This window comes from Xiphophorus hellerii, chromosome 17 (genome assembly GCF_003331165.1).
Source record: "Xiphophorus hellerii strain 12219 chromosome 17, Xiphophorus_hellerii-4.1, whole genome shotgun sequence".
In the NCBI taxonomy this organism is placed as follows: domain Eukaryota; kingdom Metazoa; phylum Chordata; class Actinopteri; order Cyprinodontiformes; family Poeciliidae; genus Xiphophorus; species Xiphophorus hellerii.
Window position 1 is genome coordinate 16644246 of NC_045688.1, and position 24561 is coordinate 16668806.

At 37.5% G+C, this 24561-nt stretch overlaps 1 protein-coding gene across 2 annotated transcripts; it reads right to left on the reverse strand.

The window, feature by feature from the left end:
- Nucleotides 1-10510: 10510 nt before the first annotated feature.
- Nucleotides 10511-19068, reverse strand: LOC116736443 (NXPE family member 3-like). 2 transcript variants are annotated; one of them, XM_032588891.1, is made up of 8 exons: nucleotides 19022-19068; nucleotides 15191-15349; nucleotides 13902-14363; nucleotides 13177-13472; nucleotides 12957-13027; nucleotides 12513-12545; nucleotides 12208-12396; nucleotides 10511-12126 (listed from the first exon to the last, which is right to left on the reverse strand). In XM_032588891.1, the coding sequence occupies exons 2-8, from the start codon at nucleotides 15323-15325 to the stop codon at nucleotides 11552-11554; spliced, it is 1761 nt and encodes a 586-aa protein (XP_032444782.1). In that variant the 5' UTR covers nucleotides 15326-15349; nucleotides 19022-19068; the 3' UTR covers nucleotides 10511-11551. The 2 variants fall into 2 exon arrangements, with proteins under 2 accessions (XP_032444782.1, XP_032444783.1); XM_032588892.1 differs by lacking the exon at nucleotides 12513-12545.
- Nucleotides 19069-24561: the final 5493 nt, after the last annotated feature.

A 24561-nucleotide genomic window follows, 5' to 3' on the forward strand; every position in this document is an offset into this window, starting at 1 on the left:
AATATTAACAAGAAAAAGAAACTGGATTATTTTGCTAATTCAGTTATTTGTTAAAAAGCTGGAAAACTTGTTTTAACAGTCATTCAAGAGAAATGTCATATCAATAAAGAATAAATCATTTATACAACTGTATTAATTTTTCTTCTTCCCTCCAGGGGGTCTTTCATTGGCTCTAGTGTCCCTTATATGAAAGTAGACTGACAGAAAGGGGGAAAGACACGCTGCAAATATCGCTGGGTCCGGGAATCGAACCCGCGACAGCCGCGTCGAGGACTCAAGGCCTCCAAACGTGGGTCGCGCTGTCCCCTACGCCACCACAGCACACCCATTAATGTAACCTTGCAGTATTGGAGACTCTGGAGGGAAAGTTGGAGTTTTGAAGGTGAAAGTACAGAGAAATGTAGCTAAAACCTCTCATTGAGGTAAAAGGGAAGAATGGAACCTTTAAAGTACTGACTTTTCTCCGTAGGATGTGGCCATGGTGGCAGGGCGGAGTCAGATGTCATGTCACCATACGCTTGGCTCTAAATTAGACACATTACAGTACAATTTCTCCAAACTTGCTGTGACCAATCCTAATCCACCCCTGTTTGTGTTCTGACAGGAAGTACAATATTTGGTGAACAGAGCTGAATTTTTCCACAGCAGCCACTGGAAAGCATGAAAAAAATCATCCCCAAGCCGTGATATGATCAACAATTATGAAACTTGGTACACATGTGTCCGGCCATGACCAACTCCTACTCTAGACAATCACACTTCATAATCACTCAAAAGCTTTTTGTGCTTGTATTTCGATGAGTTTGGTGAAATACCAGTCCTTAACTGGTAAAAATGCCAAAATGTCTCCACTGCAATGTTTGGGATTTTGGACCCATAAATAAGTTCATGTTTCTAGTGACTATTGCTAAAGGTGTTTCTACTTGTTAAACCCATCTTTGAGCCTGAAACACCCAAGAATAACAAATACATTTTTCCTACTTTATATTCATGCAAGGTTAAGTTTATATTTACTTGTAAGGTTTCCTGTTATATTATTGTATTGTATGAACACGAGTTCTATCTGAAGGTGGAACATATTTTACTTTCATCACAAACAAAATGTCTGTTTTTGTCTCATGAGCTTTTCCAGGTGTTAAAGATCAAACTGACTCTGTATTTATGTATAAAATGAAAGCCAAAGCAATTTTAACTCGATAAAACTCGTTTTGAGAAGAAAATGAAATGATTTGTAGAGCAAGAATGACCATAACTTGACAAATAATGCAGAATACTTCAGAATAAAAGCATAATTCAAACATTTCTGCCACTAAAATTTCAAAAGTAAGAAGCTTTTTCCCTGAGGTTGGTTAAAATCACATTATTAATTTCAATAACCCCACAAGCCAGAAGACGGAGAAACGATCTTATTTGGCAACCTCCGTTTTTTTCCAATCCAAGAGAAACTACATTCCAAATAAAAGCTGGTAAATCCTCTTCTCTCGACAGAATAAATAACAGTTCAGTATTCTTTAAATGTTAAATAAGTGGCATTGTTTCTTTCAAAAGAAATAAGAAATGTTAGTTAATTTTTTTAGTATACCTTCGTGTTTTTCTGCATCGTCGGCCACACGTCTCTGTTCTTCCTCTCTTTAAGCTGAACGAGATATTTCTGTTTATTTAACCCACCCTACATTGATTAAGCTGATCCAAGCATTCCCGTTAATTTTAGCCACCTTCCTTCCTTGTATGCAAAACAATAATGTGTGCTGACTATGACACTCCTTCTTGACTGATAAGATTGCATTTCCACTTCTGCAATAATAAATGATTCATTCAGTATTTCTGTTTTGAGAGCTAATCGTTTTAATTCTAATTGCCTTGGTACAATGTAAGAACTTTAAATATGATATAAACCCTTAAACTGTTTCTGTATCCAGGGAGATGTAGACGTTTCAGGCTGTAGATAAAATGGATATTAACCAGCTGGACTTTGCATCGCTAGATGCAATGAAGTGTTTGCAAATACTGACGTCATGTGACTTTATGCTGGCAATAAAAAAACCAAAGATTTATATGAAGTTTAAAATGGCAAACCTAATGGATAAAGACATACAATGTGGGTTTTTTCTCCATATAAATACTCCAATAAATGGTCCAATAAAGACCATTTGGTTTTATAAAATGCTGTTCTTTATGAGTGAATTTATATATATTTGTGAAAGAAAATCTAAATTACAAAATGACTTGATCTAATCAGGTATGTCTTCATAGAAAGAAAAATTTCCATCAATTTGAATAACAAGCAGAATTTGATTGTATCTTTGGGTTTGAAGTGATTTTCTGTTTTCGCAAACTAAATCGAGACAACACTCAAAAAAGTGAACTAAGTGAATCTTTGAATTAAATATATGGAGCTCTGACTAAATTAATTAATATGAGTTGGATTTTCTAACAACACACTTTAGTAAGTTTAATGTAATTTTTTTGATTTGTTATAGTTACACAAACTGCTTTTTTGATGCAACAGCATTGTATGGAAGCCCATTGCTGTCACAGAGGAAAACAACATTTTGAGGACTATCATGTTATAGTGTGATAATTATATTGTATAAACATGATAATTATATTGTATAAACATGATAATTATATTGTGCAAACATGATAATTATATTGTATAAACATAATTATATTGTATAAACATGATAATTTCATTCATCCAGAAGGTGGCGGTAGCATATTTTTAGTGCAGGCATAAAGATGACTAGTACAGCGGCTAACAGGAGTTGGTCAAGTTTTCCTAGAGAGACATTGATGCTCCTTGGCCTTGTGGTTGAAACCATTAATATTATGCAGACTCTGAGAAGGATCCTAAACAGAATGGAAGTACACAGAAGGAAACGCCATTCCTATCCGTTCCTAACTGACTATTTGAAGCTGAAGTTAGCTTCTGATTGCTGCTTCCGATTCGGAAAATAGCAAAAGGGAAATTTCACCTAATTTTCACTATCTTCAGTATCATCAGCAGCCTGATGAGGGCCGAAACACCTTCCAAATTTTCCGATATGCCAGATAACCGCCAACTCCAAACAGCAGAAAACCCGCTATCAAAAATTCAAACAAGAACAAATCTTCAACATGTTTGAAGGACAAGATGATCAGACACATTATGTTCCACGTCCCCCAATAATCCACAACGTCTTTCTGCAGGTGTCTTCTTGGAGCAGGAGGGTTTTCCCTTGTCCAGTCTTGTCATCGAGAACATTTGATCAATTGCATTGAGAGACCAGCTGACCAGATCCATAATTTGAGAACAGGGGACCAAGAACAGACCTTTGTGGTCAGAGGATGGCAGCAGAAGTAAAATGATCCACCATCACATGGCTACAGTCCTTAGTAGCTACAGTTATTTTCAATATAATTGTTTGTTTTCCATGTCTGAATTAGAAAGCACTCAAACCACTTCAGTTTGTTATTTTGTATCAACAAACTGAAGTTTGTTCAGTTCCCTACTCTTTTTAGACCAATGCTCATATTTCTTATCCAACTTAAATAACAATAGTACTGACATTATTCTACTCCTTTGATGCCTCTTTAAAATTCACTGCTGGGGGCAGACGTGGGACAAAACAACATCTATCATGTTCTGGATGATAGGAGGTTGTGGGTGAAGGTCGTCTGTTGTTAGTTTCTAAAATCACCGAACAGTTTAGCACCACCATACATTAAAGATCTGCTGTCAACCTCTCTGGCCTTCTGGTTCTCGTTCTGCTCTGCATCCCCACAACCAGAACCAAACAGCTTCTATGCGCCACAAACCTGGAACAAACTTCCAGGAAACTGCAAAACAGTGGAAACACCGAGTTCCTTTAAATCGAGACTAAAAACCCCACTTCTTCAGAGTTGCTTTTGAAACACAATAAATGAAACATTTTTATGTGTAACAATTTATTTATTTATTTATTTATTTCGAACAGACTTTAAAACAATCAAAAAGAAAATAAAATAAAATGGAATGAAACAAACTTAAGAAATAAAATATGAAACAAATTATTATGCCCATGTGACATGCAAAATTTTCTGTTCGAAAAGGAGCAGGTAGAAGATACATCTTATAATGTCCTGCCCCTTTCCTACTTGTCAATGTATTTACAATGAACTGTCATAACATCAAAAAGAAAAATTTTTCCATTTTTTCATCATGTATAACTATACAAAATTATTTTAAGTACTATTTATATCATCAATTACATTATAGCCTATTGGATATTAAACATCTTATACAGCATATTTTGAAATGAGCTCTGCTTTAATCAGTTTTTTAAATTGGTTTACATTTGTAATTTGTTTTAACTCATCATTCAATCCATTCCAGACATTTACTCCACACACAGATAAACAAAAACTCTTCCTGGTTGTTCTAATATGTTGTTTTTTAAAATATCCTTCACCTCTTAGATAATAACCACCCTCTCTGTCAGCAAACATTTCCTGTATACTGTGTGGAAGTTTTTGATGTCTGACCTTAAACATGAATTGTGTAGTTTTAAATGTTACCAGGTCCCAGAATTTCAGTATATTTGATTTAATAAATAACTGGTTTGTGTGTTCCCAGTATCCCACTTTATGTAATATTCGGATGGATTGTTTTTGTAAGAGGTATAATGGCTGTAAATTTGTTTTGTATGTATTCCCCCAGACTTCCACACAATATGTCAGATGTGGTGCAATGAGTGTATTATATAGAATAAACAAAGATTTATAGTCTAGTACGAAGTTAATTCTTCTTATAACAGCAACACTCTTGGCTATTTTAGATTTTACTTGTCCGATGTGTGTTTTCCAGCTGAATTTATTATCTAATGTGACACCCAAGAATTTTATTTCATGTACTTCTTCTAAATTAACACTGTCAATTGATATTTTAATTGGATTATTTTCCTGTTTTTTATTGTTTCCGAATATCATAAATTTGGTTTTATCTAAATTTACAAATAATTTATTGTTTTTGAGCCAATGCTGTAATTTTTCTATTTCTGTGTTGATCACTTTAGAGAGTTGTTGAATGTTTTCTCCGGTACAGAAGATACTTGTATCATCTGCAAATATAATGTATTTTATAAGATTTGATATTTTGACTATGTCATTTATATACAAAATGAACAATTTGGGTCCCAAAACTGATCCCTGCGGAACTCCACAAGTTATGTTGAGTACGTCTGATTTCTGACCATCTAATTCTACAAATTGTTTCCTTTCTCCAATGTAGCTCCTAATCCAGTTTAATGGCACCCCTCTAATGCCATACCTTTCCAGTTTTTTTAATAACATGTCATGATTGATGGTATCAAAAGCTTTTTTGAGATCCAGAAATACACCAATTGCACATTTCTTTTTATCCATATTGTCTATAATTTCTTCTGTTAATGCCATCAGTGCCATCGAAGTTGATCTTTTTTCTCTAAAACCATACTGACAATCAGTCAGAATGTTTTGCTTTTCAATGAAATTATCCAACCTTTTACTAAAAACTTTTTCTAGTATTTTTGAAAATTGACAGAGAAGTGACACTGGTCTATAGTTACTAATTATATTCTTATCTCCAGATTTAAATAGAGGAATAACCTTCGCTATTTTCATTGCATTTGGAAATGTTCCAGATATGAATGACAAGTTGCAGATGTAAGTTAGAGGATCTGCCACATCATCAATTATCTGTTTTATAAGTGACATGTTAATGTCCTTCCAGTCCATTGATTTTTTATTGTTGCATTGATTAACTATTTCCTTAATTTCAATTTTGTCTACTGGTTTCAGGTACATAGATGATGTATTTTGTTTAATACATATTTCCGATGAATCCACATCCAGTGGGTTTGATTTATTTATTTGTTCTGCTAACGTAGGCCCTACATTTACAAAATATTCATTAAATCCATTTACTATCCCAACTTTTTCATTCAGGGTTTTATCATTATAAATAATATATTTAGGGTGAGTAGTATTAGAAGAATTTTTTCTTATCAAGCTATGTAAAGTTTTCCAAATTCCTTTAATGTTTAGTTTATTATTTTCTAATATTTTAGAATAATAATCTGTTTTGCATTTTCTCATAATAATAGTTAATTTATTTTTATAAGATTTATATTTTTGTTCTGCTTCAACCGTTTTATATTTTATAAATTGTTTATATAGATTATTCTTTTTCTTACATGCATTATGTATGCCTTTTGTAATCCAAGGCTTATGTTTGTTTTTTTGCCTGTAATTACAAGTTACAATTGGACAGTTTTTATCATAAAATGCTTTAAATATTTTGGTGAATATGTCAAAAGCCTTATCAATATTTCTTTCTTCATACAACACTTTCCAGTTCTGTGATTGTAAATCGTTTCTTAATGCTCTTATTGAGTCCTCTGATATTATTCTTTTGTAAGTGATGTTTGTGACCTTGTTTATTTTTCTGCAAACATCTTCAAGTATAACAAACACTGGTAGATGGTCACTGATATCATTTATAAGAAGTCCACTTCTCAATTTACTTTCCATATAATTAGTAAATATATTGTCAATCAGGGTTGAACTCTGTGTTGTTATTCTACTTGGTTTAGTAATTAGTGGATATAAACCTAAACTATGTATAGAATCAATAAAGTTAGATGTACTTTTAACCATATGTGGATTCAACATATCAATATTAAAGTCTCCACAGATGAAAATTACCTTTTGATGCATCTTAGCAAACAATGTTTCCATGTAATTTGTAAAGATGTCAATGGCACAATGGCACTTTGTATTTTTTATTTATTTTTGAGCTGCCTTGTTGCTGAAATGTCCTGCACAGATAAACTTGATTGATTTGTTGCAACCTACAAACACCCAGGATCAGTAATTGAGCTCTGCTTCAGTATGAACACTGATGGAATCTGTAAGAAGGAGCAGCGGAGGCTTTTTGAATTGGTGCTTGCATGCTTTGTTTTTAACATTGACTGCGTATGTTTTACGCAGTCAAACTGTGAAAGATATAGACTCTTTCACAGTTTTGAAATGCTGTGAAAAAAGTGATATTTTTTTCCCTTTTAAACTTCAGTTGGAAAAAGAAGAAAAAAAACAGCCTTGGAGAGGTATTCACAACTTGTTACATTAACCATAAACCTCAAACGATTTGATTATAATTCATGCAGATTTCTAAAGGTTCTTCTAGTTGTGCTGTGATTAAAACAGTATCTTCTACTGTAGAAACAGCAACATGTCTTAATGTGTGTGTGACAAGGATGAAAGACAACCTTCCTTTATTTATTTCTTTATACATTTTTTTATTCCTTTTTCTTTTTTTAATGAATGGGTTAATAAAGGAACCTGGACTTCATTAACACATCAGAAGAGCTACAGGTTGAGCGCATCCACGTTCATGCTGCGTTGAAGAGGAGACCAAATCAAGTTTTCTTTTATCTTTTTTTTACTTTTTTGTTTTCGTTGCCCTTTTTAAAACCGATTTTATGTAGCTTCAGAAGAGAAACAAAAGATATATTTTGGTGTTTTTATAAAACCAAACACATGAACTGAATCACACCTTTTGGAATGAATATAATAAAAAGTTACATTTTCTTTCTTTTTACCTATAATTAAGTATCGCCGCCGCTCTCTTGGCTGACGTGACGCTTTATTATCAGCCGCTGCTAATAAAGCGGCTGATAATAAAGTCTTTCTATTTCTGTCCCAATCCGACATAGAAAGAAAGAAAGAGGAGCGGTTTAATTGTCAACACGTCAAAAAGCAAGGAGAAAGAGAAAGAGCTGGTGGAGCTGTCCTCTGTGCGTGTGTTTGTATTTCATGTTATAATGAAAAATAAAAGTAATAATAAAAGTCCGCCAACAAAAGTTCATTAAACAAGCAGCTTTTAAAAGACAAAATAATGGGAAACGGAAAAAAACCCTCTTCATATAGACCTATTGCATAATGAAGGGAAATTATTCATTTTCAGGTTGTTTTCAGATGGCAAGAATCAGAAACCTGATTTCGTTTTCCATTGTGTCTCCAGGCTCCCAAACAGAAGCTGTGCAACTACACTGACCTCCACACGGGGGCGCCCTGGTTCTGCTACAAGCCAAAGAAACTGACCTGCGACACCAGGGTGACCCTGATAGGATCCAGACAGAGAATAAAACCCTGGAAGAGCGGCTCTTTAAAAGGTCAGTGTAATGTTATGTGTTCTCTCAACCAGCTCTGTGTTGCCTGCAACATAAAACTCAGGAGAGGATTGCAGACATTTGCACCTGAGATATTCTGTTGATCAGATCTTTAACCAAATAATGGATGGATCAGATTGATTCCTTCTCTTAATAAATGAAAACATGGTTTTAAATTTTTTGTCTTAGTTTTTCATTACATTTTTCTTGATCATCTGAAAGACCTAAAAATACAAAACAAACAAAAAAAAAACCTCAGAAGAAACAAGGAGTAATAATGTCTTTCTCCGTGCTGTAGAAGTGACACGTGGTGCTGGATATAGACTCTTTCCAGCACCTTTATAGTACATCATGTCTTTAAGAAGAGTCGATCCTCTGACCCTGAGTATTTGTAATAGGAGACCCATCCTGGTGCTAATGCCTCAGAAATCACAATGTCCCTGGATACAAACAACAAACCCCAACATGGAGCAGGAAAAGCAGGGGGACAGAAAAAGTGACATTTGCTACAGAATGTGGATAAGACAAAGATTTAGCATTCCATGACAGTCTGCCTTCAATTTGCTTTGCTCTGCTGTAGCGGCGTCAATATGAAAGTCTCCATTCCGCCATCAATATTCTACCACATGTTTACCTATTTATTCTGTTCTTTATTCTGTTGTTCTTTTTATCTTTATTTTTTCCTTCCTAAATATTTTATCTTCCCCATTTACATTCCAGGTGGAACCAATGAAAACATGAAGACCTGCTGGTCCTGCTGGTTATTACTACCAGGGTGTGTGGCGAACACTAGATGGCGCCACAGTCCATCAGTTTAACAAGGCCACAGCAATCAGCCAGTATCTGAAAGGGAAGGTGCTCCACCTGAATGGAGGCTCCACCGCCAGGCAGTGGTTTGAATATTTGATCTCAACACCAGGTAGACGCATTTATGACAGGACAAATAAATTGTTTTTGATCCGTCCTCCAAAGTTTCCCCAGAACTGCATTCAATTTTTTTGTTGTTTTTTTCCTACTTTCATCTTTACATCTCCCTGTCATCAACAGATTCTTTTTTTTTGTCAAGTATTACACTCACAGATGTGTTTTCCTTTACTCTTTTGATCTCTTCTTCCTCAGGAAACTGAGACGGGCTGGACTTTCCTCACGGCTGCTCGTGAACTTTTACAGGGCGACGATCGAGAGCATCCTCTGCCTCAACATGACTGTGTGGTATGGTAGCTGCACAGCACTGGAGAGGAAACAACTGACACGGGTGGTGAGAACAGCACAAGGCATTGTGGGATGCCCCCTCCCAGACCTGGACTCCATTTACACAGACCGGGTCAAGAAGAGAGCTGGATCCATAGCCATGGATTCCAGCCACCCGGGCCACAGACTGTTTGTGCCGCTGCCATCAGGCAAGCGGTACAGGAATATACGGACTACAACAAATAGACTGAGAAACAGTTTCTTCCCCCACATCATGTGGTTGAGTGCTTTTTAGTTAATTTTAGTTGTATATATTGTTATTATTATTATTGTGTGTTTGTTTATTTTATTTATTGTATATATTTGACTTTTTGTACGGGAGTTGCAATAGAAATTTCGTTGAATCCTGTTCAATGACAATAAATGCTATCTTATCTTTATGTTGAACAAATAAAAGTATTTAAGAAACCTGAGGTATCCAGAAGAACACAGTATATTTGTTTTCATTCAGATTTCCAGTTTTTTTTAAAAATTTAAAGCACAACTTCAACATTTTAAGCTCCGTTGTGATTCTTTAGAAACGTAACTGTCTCCTGAAATTAAAGACCTCTTTAGTATTCCCGACATTTTATATCTACATATGTATTGTTGAAATATGTACGTTAAATCATTTTGGGCCAAACACTGACCCCTGTGGTACACCTGGGGAAATGTCTGGTCTCTGAACAATCAAAAGCAGAAAATTACAAATAACAACAATCTTCATTTATTTATGGAGCAGGAGGACAGGTGTTGGTCTCCACGCCCTGAATCCCTGAACATAGTTCCTGTTAAACGTTGTCACTAATGAGCTTCAACTACATGCTGGACAGCCAATAATTGAGCTATTTTCCAACCCAATGAAAGGCTTTTCACTCTTACATTTGTGTTAGTGTCACTTGAGTGCAGCAGTAAAACATCCAGGAGTTTTTAAAACCCCGTGTGGATCATTTTCAATTTGCAGAAGATATTTATTTGCGTAAAGAAATAATAGTTTTCAAATGGTGATGTCATTTATTAAGGGAAACCTCTATCCACGGCAGATTGAGCCAAAGTTATACATCAAACGTATGTGGTTTGAATTACACTTTATTTATTTTTTTTGACAATTATTGAGTCAGTAAGTGATATACTTTATTAAACTGAGAGATTAAATAAACAGAAAAGTAGTGGGAAGGAAATGATTTTGTTCTTGGTTACACATGCATCATGTTTGTCCTCATTGCTTGTTTTCTTGTTTTTTAAAATCGGTTTTGACACAAACCATTCAAATCAAATCAGAATTACTCAGGTTACTACCACAGTTTGGTCCGATGCCTTGATTTTTGTTTTGAAAATCCGCGAGCCTTCTTCTTGTTGTCAGGCCAGTTCTGTTTTAAAGATGCGCTTTAATTCAACAGATCGAGCAGAGATCAGGCTTATTATTATTATTAACGTCGTACAACACAATCAAACAATCATATCCTGTTATCGCAGTTGAAGCAGAATAACAAAATCAGAGAGAAATAAGTGAAAGTAAACCATTTGTGGACATGTTTATCAGCGATGTCATCGCCTGCTGCCTCGCTTTACAGGATCACCAGACCAAAGCGTTGTTGGTTTACTGAACAAAAGAGGAATTTGCTCTGCAATCGTGTCCCATTGTATTGCCTTTCTTTAGCAATGTGAACTCACTGCAAACAGCTGCGGCACGTGACTGATTGAGTTGAGCCTTCAGCCCAGAAGCCGAACTCAGAACATGTTAAGTTTACGGTAGTCAATAACATATTTATAACTTGGGCCATGTGGACTTTGAGCAACCGATGGTGAACACTGTCGTAAAAGGTTTATGTAAAACTTATTCAGTTTGATGGAATGTTGTCTCTGTTAATTTGAACATTTTTGCCTTGATGTGCAAATCATAATTCATTCTACAAACCCTTTTTTTGGCTCCAAGGCGTCTACCTCACCACCTACAACTCATGACAGACTTCTTGAAAATCTGCACTTCTTCAAACCTTGGAGGCCATTTCATCCCAGCACCAAATTTCCTTCACCTACTTCTGTGTTGCTCATTTTTATTCCATCTTTGTAACGACTGGTTGATATTCCTTTAATGTGATATAGATGAAGTGTCACCAATCACCAGAAGTTACCCAATTACAGATCCTATGCTACAACTTTGTTGCTTTTTTAACGTTTCCTGCTGGAGAACATATGTGGGATAAAACAACATTTAGCATGTTGCTAATTATGGGAGGCTGTGGGTGGAGGTTGTGTGGCAGGTGGTGGGCCAAGGTCATCTCCCAGGCATCCACAAATCGGACATTCACCCCTTTAAATATTGCCCTGAGTATTTTGTCACGTTGAATTGAAAACCAGTCACTGTTGGTCAGAGTCTCGTAGAGGGACAGCGCTTTGGGGTTCGCGGTCCTGATGATGACCAGCGTACCTGGAGCTCTGGTCAACAGCCGCTCCACTGCCCTCCGTATGGTCAGCAGGCGCCGGATGTAGACCTCAACGGGGAACGTGCTGAAGTGCGACCAGATGCCGATAACTACAGCCGTGTTTTCACCTCCATCCACACCATCCAGTTCGTTGGCAATGTATCGTATCTGACTGATCGGCAAGTGACCGAAACGGATGGGAGGAGCGTGGCAGCGGAACGTCACTAAGGTGTTCTTTGCGTAATTCACGGCCATAAAAGGTCCTGCCTGCGTTAGACTTTTCAGATCAAACTTCTTTAGATCTGAAACCGTGAAAAAGAGCAGATTAGACAGTAGCATGAACCAATTTCAGTTGTTACTAGACATTTCTGTTGGGCGTCTACCTGGTGCTGCTGAGATTAAATATTCAAACCACTGCCTGATGGTGGAGTCTCCATACAGGTGGAGCACCTTGCCACTCAAACACTGGCTAATTGCTGAGTTGTTAGTAAGCTGTTGAACTGTGGAGCCATCTAGGGCTCGCCAAATACCCTGGTAATAATAACCAGCAGGTTGAGTGATCACACCTCGTCCTAAAGTCAGAAAGAAGATTAAAAAGATAAACATTTTAAGAAGAAAATCAAGGTCAAAAACAATATTTTTAAAGACACTTTGTTATAGTATTTTTGCACAATTAGATCAAATTTACCTGATGTGTTTGTTAAAACTGTTTCATTCAGAACTGGAAGAAAATTATTTTTGAAAATTTAGTAACTTTATTATTATTATTTCAGCTTAAAACTATTTTACAGTTGTTATGGCTCAGAATAAATACATGTTTATGGAAAATTAGGAAAAACACAAATATGTCACTATAATTGCAGACAGAACAAGTTCGGTTGAGACTCCAGTGGGAGCTTTGAGTCCCGACTAAAGATATGTAAGAACATCTGGCAAAAAGGTAAACGGGTTAAACTCAAATCTAAATGTATCAAACACAGTCAGCCATAGAGTCGATTCCAAGTAGAGAAAATAACATCCAGATCATATAAGGTGCTATGAGAAAGCCAGAATAATGTATCAAATGGAATAAATTCTTATTTCCCGTCCTGTAATTTGTCAAGCAATCCATTGCCGTGTTGTAAACCTTTACCTTTCAGTTTGGGTAAAATAGTGATGTTTGAAGGCCCTGATGATTGAATGAAGACTTTCATGTTGACACCCCTACAGCACACAACAGAAAATGTGTTTAGCAACATCATGCACATCATGTATTTAATAATATAATATTTACTATTACTGCCAGTCAATTTGTAAAAAAAAAAAATATATATTTTGCAAATAATTGAGTTGAAACCCGGTACTAACATTACCTTTGAAAGAGCTTTTCCTCCATTGGCTTTAGTTTCAGACCGAATCCTCCAAATGAGTGAATGAGCCAGTGTTCACATTTGAGTTTCTTTGGCTTGTAGCAGAACCAGGGCTCACCGGTGCGGATGTCGGTGAAGTTGCACAGTTTTTCTGGTGGCTCCTTGAGGCACACGTTGCAAGCAGTAGCTTCGGTGACTGAGCCAGCGCGGAAGTTGCCTTTTAAATAAATTCTGCCAGGGTTCTGCTGGGTGATTCTTTCCAGCACAGTGACCGCCTCGCTGGGATGGACCAGGGTCACCTTTTTGAAAAGAGCCGGAAAAAAGTCCTATGACATAGAATGAAGTATCTGAAATACTTGTAAGTACAATCTTGTGTTTCTGGTTTAGGTACGTAGAATTGTCCTTGTGGTCTGCCACAGGGACAGACACCCCAGCTCTCGCCCAATGGCTGCTGGAGAATGGAGAATAGCACATGACCCCTCCAAGTATAGTCTGCTTTATATGATGGAGAGATACGTTTGTCCTCCTCTGGTGCTTCTCTTGTGTTTTGTCGTCTCTCCCTATGTTTATGTTATTCCCTCTGATCCTAACATGTTGTAGGTTGGAAATAAAGTCACCCAAACATGAGATTTTCTGTTTCCTCTTATCACAAATCATTAAAAAGGTTCATTTAGTTGAGAGTTAGGACACATTACTGGTACGCTCATCAAGAAATGTTTTAGTCTCACCTCAACCTGTGCGCTTCCTTCCCAGAGTAAAGAGAACGCAGCAGTGTAAGAGCCATTGCGATGATCCAACACTCGCCCTGCAACGCCTGCAAAAAGAGTCGGGTTGTGCAGCCGAGCGAGCAGAACATCTCCTCCTGACGACTTGCGGCGGCCGTGGAAGTCAGCGATTTGTATCAGGACCTCCAGCTGATCCCCAACTCGCCAACTTCCTCCGCCGTTTCTTGGCAGAACGGTGAAGGTGCTGTGAGCTGAACCACTGGTGTCATTCAGAGAGAAGTTAGACGGGAGAGAAGGAGTTTCAGGCCAGGCGATGGACTCCTTCAACAGTTCTGCCTCCAGAATGTCCTCTGGTAACACAGAGTGGAAGGAGCAGATGTTGGCCGGCTCTGGAGGCTCAGTGGGACGTTTTGACGTTGAGGTGTTGGGTGTTGGAGCCTTAGTGGTGGGGATGCTCATCTTTAGCTAGAGGAAAGTTTAGAGACCAATCAAAGTAAATGATTGATAAATACAGTTGTATTCATCAATCAAAAATACAGTTTATGTATGTGTTTTGTATGAAATACAGTTTTGTAGAAAATACTGATTTACTATTTGAATATTGGTTATAATAGTTAATTCTAATGCAATACAGCAAGAACAACTTTCTATTAACATGATATGTCAACAGTTAGCTTCAAGTTTCTTAGCCACCTTGTGGGAAATATCAATGACTTTCTGCTGGATCATTATTACATAGGCCCTTACGTCATATTTATGTATTTTTTAATCAGTTTAATTGAATGTATACATTTTCTGCGAAACAAAATTTTGAGCCAAAGTCGGCGAAAGTAACCAAGAAAACTCCTGGTGCAGGTTTAACCTTCCAAGATGAGTTGCTGAAATAAATTTACTTTCACATGATGTTATATTTGTTGAGATGGTCAAGGATGAGAGTGCACTTATTTCAGGTTGAAAACGCATTTCTTATTTACACCACATTGTGGTTCTGTAGCGTGTGCCTGTTTGATTATTTTTGATTGTAAGGTAAATAAGTATTATCTGCTGAACAACAGAAAATATGGTTGGTGATATTTTGATGTGTGCTTCAGCCCCTTAAGCAAGGCTGATAATCTTCCCCTGATATTATCTTTGCTGTCTTTCTCAATCTATTTTATTCATGAGGCTAAATCCAATAACTGCACTATCTGGAGGGATGATGGTCGTACGGCCAGACCTTTACTGTATTTTGATCAGCCTCGTACGATGCGCACGCTGTTGGAGTCAGCATTTTAAAGATGACAAGTACTCACCTCTGATAACCTGCAGGTTATGTGATCAGTGATGTGTTCACTGTAAAACATGACCCATAAAGCAATGCAGGCCAAGAACAGGAAGATCCAACCGTACTTCAGAGGAAAACGTTTTCTGGACGTCTGGCCTTCCATGATGACTGGCCCTGCGTTAAAAGACTAAATAAAAAAAAAAATACACTCATGTACTGAAAGAAATGTTTTGTTTTTCTCTTTTTTGTGACTTCAGAATAAGCAAAAGAAGTTTTTTTCTGGGATAATATTTTCCTTCCTTAATAATTCTGTTTGCCCCAAAGTGCCGGTGGAGCATGAAGTTCCAGTCAGTTCAATTAAGAACGGAAATAAACGTATCGTCACGAGTTTCATTTCAGTGAATTGAAAAGAAAAAAAATATTTAATTCAATTTTCATTTCATTTCAACTTCAACCACAGATTGGATTTTCAAGTTTTAGATCTAATGTAATGCATGAATGAGATTAATATGATATTGACATACATTAAAAAAAGTTCAGATAACATTAAAATCTATGATTTTCATGTGAACCTCTGAATAGCTACCAGGAATCAATGTGACTCGTTCTTTTTCTGATCTGTTTGAAAAAAAATTCTCCCCTCTGCTTAATAATCTTAAACGTGACCTGCAAAGGTGAAGTGTCCTAAATTTATATCTAGCTGACAAAGTAGCATGTATTAAAATGAACATCTTGCCAAGATTTATGTATCTTTTTCAGAGTATTCCAGTTTTTCCTCCCAAAATCATTCTTCAGACTCATTGATAAACAGCTGACCTCGTTCATGTGGCGTAATAAACACCCTAGAATCAATAGGCGTTTCCTTCAGAGACACAAGGAAGAGGGGCTATGGCTCTACCTAACCTGCTGTATTATTACTGGGCAGCAAACCTACAAAAAGTAGTCTGTTTGCTCCAACAACCAGATGTTGACTGGTGCCAATTAGAACTGAATGCATGTAAGCCATCATCTTTCCCTGCATTAATTACCTCAAAGCTTCCTCTCTCTCCTAAGCAACATTCTTCATGCCCAGTTGTAATCTCCACCCTGAAAATATGGTCACAATTTAGACAACACTTCTATATGTCAAACTTCTCTATCTACAGTCCCATATGTGATAACCATGTTTTCCCGCCATCTATATTAGATCCTGTCTTTGCCCAATGGCAGAGAGCAGGCTTAAGTCAATTTAGTGACCTATATATAGATGGTATTTTCGCCACCTTTGATGACATTTCCTCTAAATTTAGTTTACAGCGTTCCTCACCATTTCGATATCTCCAGGTTCGTGACTTTGTTCGTAACATTAGTCCTTGCTTTCCCAATTTACCCCCAAAGGGAGGAATGGACATAATTTTGCAAACTCCAACACAATGTAGAGGTCTCAACTCCAAAATTTATAATGGCATCTCATCACTCAATACAGCAGAGCTCAATGAGATCAGGGCAGAATGGTCAGAAGAACTTGGAATACACATTTCTGATGAGACCTGGAATCACGCATTACGTGGAGTAAATGGGTCAACATCATGCGCTCGACTTGGACTAATTCAGTTCAAGGTCCTTCATAGGATTCATTACAATAGAGCCAGACTCTCAAGGATCTATTCTACAGTCGGTGAAACCTGTATCCGTTGCCATATAGCTAAGGCAAATTTATCTCACATGTTCTGGTCCTGTAACAAACTGTGCAACTTCTGGTCTACAACTTTTCAAATCCTATCTGAAGCTTTTGAAATAGGTATCCAACCCAGAGCTGAACTGGCAATATTTGGAATCCCAGGGGAGGGTATATCATTAACGCACGATTTTAAAAATGTACTGGCTTTTTCAACTCTCCTCGCCCGAAGAAGAATATTATTAGCGTGGAAATCAGAACACCCACCCAAGGCTTCTCTTTGGTTGAAAGATCTGTCCATGTTCCTTAAGTTAGAGAAGATCAAATTTTGTGTTAGAGGTTCGATCCAAAAATTTTATAAAACTTGGGCCCCTCTATTATTTTATTTTGAGAGACTGGATGCCCTCCCTAAAGCCTGAAAGTTGTACAGGAGCTGGCTCTGCTGTGTGTGTGTGTGTGTGTGTGTGCGTGCGGGGGTGGGTGTGTGTGTGTGTGTGGGGGTGTGTGTGTGTGTGTGCCCCTGGCCCGGCAGCTTCGGCGGTTACTTGTGGTTCTGGCTATTGACAGTGATTGTCAACCTGTGTAGTATTAAATATCCACGCCCTGTCTTGGTTTGTGTGCTCATTACAGGCTGTCCACTCCACGTTTTTGAGTTCCGTCCTGGTCTTTTGGTTTTTCATACTTGTGTTTTGTGGGTTTTATTTTTTCTTTTTCAGCTGTATAATTATTGTTGTTTTTATCGTGTGTTTTTTTTTTTTACCCTTTTATATTTTTCTTTATTTTGTTGTTTCTATTGTTTGCAGCAAGGTATGGATGGATGGGGAGAAGTAGGAACAAAAAAAAAATGCCATGTTTGCTTTGCTCCTGTGGTCAATGACCTGTTGTTGATGGATGATTAAATAAAATTATTATTTTTTAAAAGATTATGACTCTCCTTCAAAAGAAAGAAAGAAAGAAAACAACCAAAAACAACAAAAAAAGCACACACAGAAATCCTGTCATTGCTGAGTCATTTCTGTTAGCTGGGAATGGGGAACTTTTCTCCGGTGAAAATGATCTCCGCCTGTCAACGTGTGATGTTCAGAAAGTACTTTTAGTGCCAGCGCGGCATCTGCACATCTCTAATATTCAGACAAAACAAATTAGACAAAAATGCATCACAAACTCGACGCCTTTAATGCAAGAGGCTCGTTAAACAAGTCGGGTTGGATTCCAGGACCTGACAAAAGCAGCTCTGACGTTTGGCATGGTGACATTTTGACTGGTACTGTGGGAAAATGACCATAGATCAATTTATGCAAGACTCAGTAAACACAGGTCAGGATGACAAGCAAAGGGACCGGCCCTGTGTTCTTAAGTACTAAAGAACCGATGTAGACAGTTCTTAAGTCAATAATAGAGGAATAATATTGCGTGTGACACTAGAGGGAGTTTTGACAGTTTGTACTTTAGGATTGTTTGTCTTTCTTTCTGTAAGGCTAAATTTATTTCATCCTTTGGTCTCGTCAGAACAAAAGTCTTTCCTATTGTGTTCTGACACTGTGAGACTGCAAATATATTTAATTTTTAACCATTAAATGCTGCAAAAAAAAAAACAAAAAACAGAATAAGACCTAAACCACAGAAGACTTTGACACATTTCTGCTTTATGTTTGGATTCATGTGTGTTTTCAAATCACTCTTTTGATTATACTGCTGCAGTTTCTTTAAACTCTTTTCAGCCACAGTAGCTTTACCAGGTATTTCAGAAATGACAGAAACAACAAAGCGGTTCAACCTGGGGGGAAATATAATATAATATAATATAATATAATATAATAAATAAATATAATAACAATATATAAATGTAGCTAGTTCGATTGTATCTTTTCAGAAGCATCCAAATGTTGACATACAGTAAAGTGAAGCCTGAGCGTGGCTTAACAGATATTTAAATTAAAAAAAGTAAATTTAAAAAAAAAAAAAAATTAACTTAAATTGTTATTATTTTTTAAAAGATCACAAGTCAAGAGACAGAGAGGTTTCCTCAGTTATTCGACCATCATTGTTTTCTCAAACTACACAGAAGCAGTTTTAAAAATAAAAGCTGTTAAATGGTTTTTTTCTTATACACAAGAAATTAGATAAAACTGCCTGATTTATACAAAGACAGAATGAATCTAATAACTATATCACATGTTAAGTCAATTTTCCTCCATTTACCTTTTGGGTTTGGTTCTGTCGTCGCCTGCTCCCGCCGCACTAAACAGACTGCACAGCTCACACTTTTTCTTCATATCCAGTACATATTGTACATATCTCTGTGCAACGCCTCCGTTTGTGCAAGCTTGCCATTGTGAACAGTGTCTCACCGTGGAATATTTCTGGGTGTCATTAGGCTCCTTGAGTCGTGATCTCTTTTGTTCAAAAATTCCAATTTGTTTAGTTTTATATTTAATTGAAAAAACTTTTTTTTTTATGATGATGATGATACAAGCCTTTTATAGCCAAGTCGTGTTTGACACTAAATCAAATTTCACTAACTTGCCGTATTTGTATTAATCACTCAACGTGGGATTTTTGAATCCTTTCTGTTATCTTGATGATTTACAGCTTAGTAAAACACAACATTCAAGATTAGAATATTACAAGAGGCTAACAAGAATATCTTGACTGATCTATTTATTTATTTATTTGATTAACCGATTAATAATTAATAACTCGATAGCAAAGGACCAGATGAGAAATTCTGGATAAAACATATTTATAAACAAAAAAGTTTTTTTGTTTTTTTGTTTTTTTTTGCAAAATGTTTGTAATTTTTGTGCAATTTTGGCACAATTGCCTTTCTTGAGTCCGTCTACTCCAGTTAAACAATTAACCCATTACTAAACCAGCTGACGATTACTTCAATAAGCAATCACGATTAATCGCTTCAGTCCTTTTGTTTTGTTTTGTTGCATTTATTCCCTCTTTCTAAGAGGGAACATTAAATGATCTCAAGATTGATTTCGAAGTCATCTCCTTTCTTTGGACCCGGTGTCACAACTTCACAAAGGAGTTCACGGGCGCTGACGCCGCGTGACTCCGTGGCTCGTGTCTGATCGGTCGGCGTGTTCACACAGACGGTTCCTGCCAAGTTCGGCGACGACGCCGATGGACCTTACCAAGCTCCGCCCACAACCGACCCACGTGACCGCAAGTCTCACAAGCAAAGCCTCACGACGTGTTGTTTCTACATAAACATGACTGGATTAGTGCATCATTTCTACCGGATTTTCACAATATATCAGCTACTACATGGACAGAGGAACTAACAAGTTCATGTCATCAACTGGGAGGAGGTTACTGGTTTCTCAGTCACAAGCTGGTTGCAAACCTGAGGCCAGCAGGTGTCAGTCAGTTATGGTAGATCTGAACTTTGACCTCAATATGAGAAGCTACAGACTGACAGGAGGAACCAAAGAGCTCTTGTTAGAATAATTATCTAAGTTCATTTACTTGTGAGTTTATTTGAAAGGTTATGTTTTCATATTATTATTTTGTCTGATGTTACTTGACTTCTTTTCTTCTGTGAAATACTATTAACCATTTGTAGGATGTTTGCCTGGAGGCTAGAGACTTTGCACATTCCTGTGTTATCAACTCCATCTGTAACTGATTACTTGTGGTCAGCCATGCCCTTTTAAGGGCATGCCCACAGAAGGTTCCAGGACACCCTGTAGAAAAAGGTCATTGGTCAAATTCTTTGTGAGACTATGTGAGAAGGCCCAACCTCCTTCCTTGTATTTTCTAATAAAACTAAATGCAGAGAAAGATCTGGCAGAGTTGATCCCAGACAGTGTTTTACAGCGATTCGTCGCGTCTGCTTTCAATTCTCCTTTCTGCAGAAAAGACAATGATGACTGGTCTGAATCTTTGCTAGATAGGAATTAAAATAAACCTATCAGCTCTGTAAAGGTAAAGGCAAATCTTCTGAAGTTGGGATATAATTCATTTAATTTCACATAATTATTGCGGTAGAAGCCATTTGTTTGTTAAAATTGTATGAAATATATTTTTGTTCCATTTGATGTTTGTTGTGAATGACGTAAACTCACAAACGATCGAGGTAATTAGTCCAACGTTTAGAAACTACAGCGGCTGTAATGCGCCACAGCAAAGGGAAACAAAGGTAAAATAATCCGAACAGGTGATCAACTCAAAACCACTCCTACCTTTTTACTCTCTCTCTCTCTTTGTAGTTTAAGCACACCTGTTACCGTGGCAACCGCCTGCGCCCCTCGAGACTAGCAAAGATTACGTTAAAAACATAACATTCAGTCCGTTACGATATCAAGTTTCCAGGCTTGATATTTATTTCTCTATTATTAATCAGCGCTTCCCTGAACACAGCGACGGTTGATTGACTAGCTGTACTTGGTGCTAACGTGGCTAACAGGAGTAACAGTTTAGTCCAAAGCCTTTTCTGCTAAAATAAAATCTTTAGTGTATGTCAGATACAGACACATTGCATATTGATCTGTTTAGCTAACGTAAGACTGTGTAGCAGACAGGCTTCAAGGTGTAGAAGTTGTATCAGTTCTGCCATTATGCTGTACTTAGCTAACGGGAAGCTAAGTGTGTTTGTGAGACGGCCACACACGTGACCATGTAGAATGGACATCAGCCAATGAAAAGCGGCCCCTGGGGCGTGCCGTGGTGGCGTAGGGGTTAGCGCGACCCACATTTGGAGGCCTCAAGTCCTCGACGCGGCGGTCGCGGGTTCGACTCCCGGACCCGGCGACATTTACCGCATGTCTTCCCCCCTCTCCCTCCCCCTTTCCTGTCAGCCTACTTCATAAAAAGGGACACTAGAGCCCACAAAAAGACCCCCTGGAGGGGTTACGAAAAAAAAAAAAAAAAAAGAAAAGCGGCCCCTGTGGTAAGGTCCATAGTGGTTGACTGTGAGAAAATGGCGGAAGTACATACAGAGCCAACAGTGCTGTAGACAATTATTCTTATACAATACTTAAAAAAACACAAAACAAACGCTATGTAAAACATTACTAAATAAACACAAAAGTCAAATTTGAATAAGTGTTTCATTAGGAAAACCTTTAAAGCAAATATTCCAAAAGATAAATATTAGAGTGCCGTAGTCTACCAAGCGGAGCAGTTGTACCCAGAGGGGTTTTTAAATTTTTTTTGTAATTACATGACAAGACAAAAAGTAGCATAAAGGAGCTTCTTTGTGTAGAAAATGGGTGGAGCAGGTTTATTTTGGTATTTCACGGCCTTATTCTTCTAACTGACTTGGGAGATTTGTCTCACATGACACCAAACTGAAAACAGGCTGGACTGGCCGTCTCAGTGTCTGCAGGAATACTTTCAGCAACAGAAGCTCCTTTGTTTTTTTTTTCCAGAACACTGTTGCGACTAGCTCCACTGTACGCTGTCGCGCTAACTAACTGTGTCTAGTTGCCGTGGCACCCAGACTGAAATAATTATTTAAAAGCCGGCCTTTCTTCACACAGACGGGAAACATGTTGTTTTTGTTATTATCTTGCTTTTCTTCTTATTGCACCAAAAACTATTTCAGATCAAAAGCGAGGAGAGCCTCTCTCAAACGTTGATATAACCAGGTGCGTCATGATGGAAACGTTTTTTTTTTTTTTTTGTGCTTTCATTTACATTCTGTTCCGAAACCGAATGCCAGTCTACAGGCGTTCGCTATAAGCCTGCCCGTAATGTAACCATTTAGATGAACGTCTGAGTCCGGTTCTTGAACACACTGCACAAGAGACAAGAGGAAGACAAAGGAAGCAGCAAGTTAGGATTCTCTGACAGGTCCGAGTTTCATTCTGTGTGCAAACAAAGAGTCAAAAGTTTTAGACTTTCAAAGATTACAAATGAAGTTTGACATGCTTGTCGGATTTTAATTTCTTTTTTTAGAAATGATGAAGGATTAAAGTATCATGCGCAGTGCCAGATCAATCAATCCCTTGTTATTTTTCTAAACAAGTGGAGCACAAAGGGCTTTACACAAGACACGAACAGGAGGCAATGAAAAAGGAAGCAAGAAAAGCATGTAAGAAGCTAAACGCAGTCAAAAATCCTCAGCATGGGTTTGAGCCGTCACTTGACAGAGCATCGTGCCAAAGAAACAACAAAGAAATATAAGAAACAATTCGGTTTAGACTTAAGAAAAGGAATTGCTGATGCTCACAAATCGGGAGAACAACGATACACAAAGTCGTCAACGGCTGTTCCAAGTGTAAAAAAGTGGAGTGAGAAATATGAGCAAGAAAATGAAAGAGAGACACAGAACAGAGGACAAGTCTGGCAGAGGTAGAAAACCAAAGACTTCTACAACTCTGGAAAGAAAACTAGTGAGAAATGTGTCTAAAGACCCCAGAAGAACTATAAATATATATATATTCTAATTTATTGAATATGACTAAAGTTATATAAAGGTGTATGTGGTACGCATTTTACAGTCATATTCAATTAAAAACTGAATGTTACACATATATTTTAGTATTTCAGTAACTCAGGCCACCAAGTAGAATTCATTGTATTTGTTGATTTGACAGAAACTAAAGTCATTCATGTCTTAACGATGATTTTGTATTTGCTCCTATTTAAAGAATGGCTTTTAACTATTCAAAGAAAATCACTGAGTGGTGCTGAGCACTTCATGTGTTTGGGGGGAAAAAAAAAAAAAAGCTTTATTCCACTGTGTCAGTTTCCCTAAACGGTCAATGTGTTCTGTTTTAGGAAGGCCTTGATTCTCATGCAGGGTTGTCATTTAACTCAATTGTCTCAGGGACGCTTCGGTTCCCATTGGTGAATGTAATGTTTGAACCTGAGCTCCCCGAGCTTCTTCAGGAGTCGCTGTACTGTAGATCAAGACGGGAGTGGACACAGTGTTGGCTCTGCAGTTGCACTTTGTGCATGGCCTTGACAGAAGACACTGTGTTGTCGCGTTACGGTTTCCTCGGGGGTTGACGCCCGATTCTCGGCACAAGTCGAAGTTTCCACCAAACCTGTTGGGGTGACTGTGCATGAAAAACACAGTGGAGACATTTGACTTTCTAACAAGTTTAGAGAGGAAACGAGTTAAACCCCACGCAAGCTTTTTCAGCACAAAGTGCTGATTACGTTCCTAATAACGTCAAGAGAAGCTGGACAAAGAAAGGATTCCTGAATGCAGTGGTTGGGAACACGCAGCCGATAGAGGAAGTAACTGCAAAGACCTGCAAAGGTAGCAGTCAGGACAAGAGGAAGAAAACCCTAAACCCTAAACCCTGAAAAAAAGGAATAAATGAAGGTGTCAGATATTGTGAGTGGTCCTAAGAGGAATGTGTAATGGTTTCTGCCTCCCATTAACACTGATGAAAGGCGTTTATTATATTCAGGTCCCAGTCGTCTGCATTCTGATCTAATTTTAGCTCCTTGCACATCATTGCTGTGAATTTGCGTCATTCTCACTTTGGACTGGTTTGTTATCTGCTATCGTAGCTAGTATGACTTTGCAGTTTTAGTGAGTTCTCTAACCGTGAGGAGACTTTTCTTTAATCTTCATTATCACACTTCACTTGTGAAGGCAAACAACTTCTTGTTCTCCTTTCTTCCCCTTTGTTAAGAGTGGTTGTGTGTCACAGCGTGTTTATGTCACGCAGAAATAAAATGTGATGGATTTGGTCAATAACAGTCCTGGACATGCTGATCAACTTAAGAAAATTAAAGATGAAATTTTTTTTTTCATTTTTAAAATACCT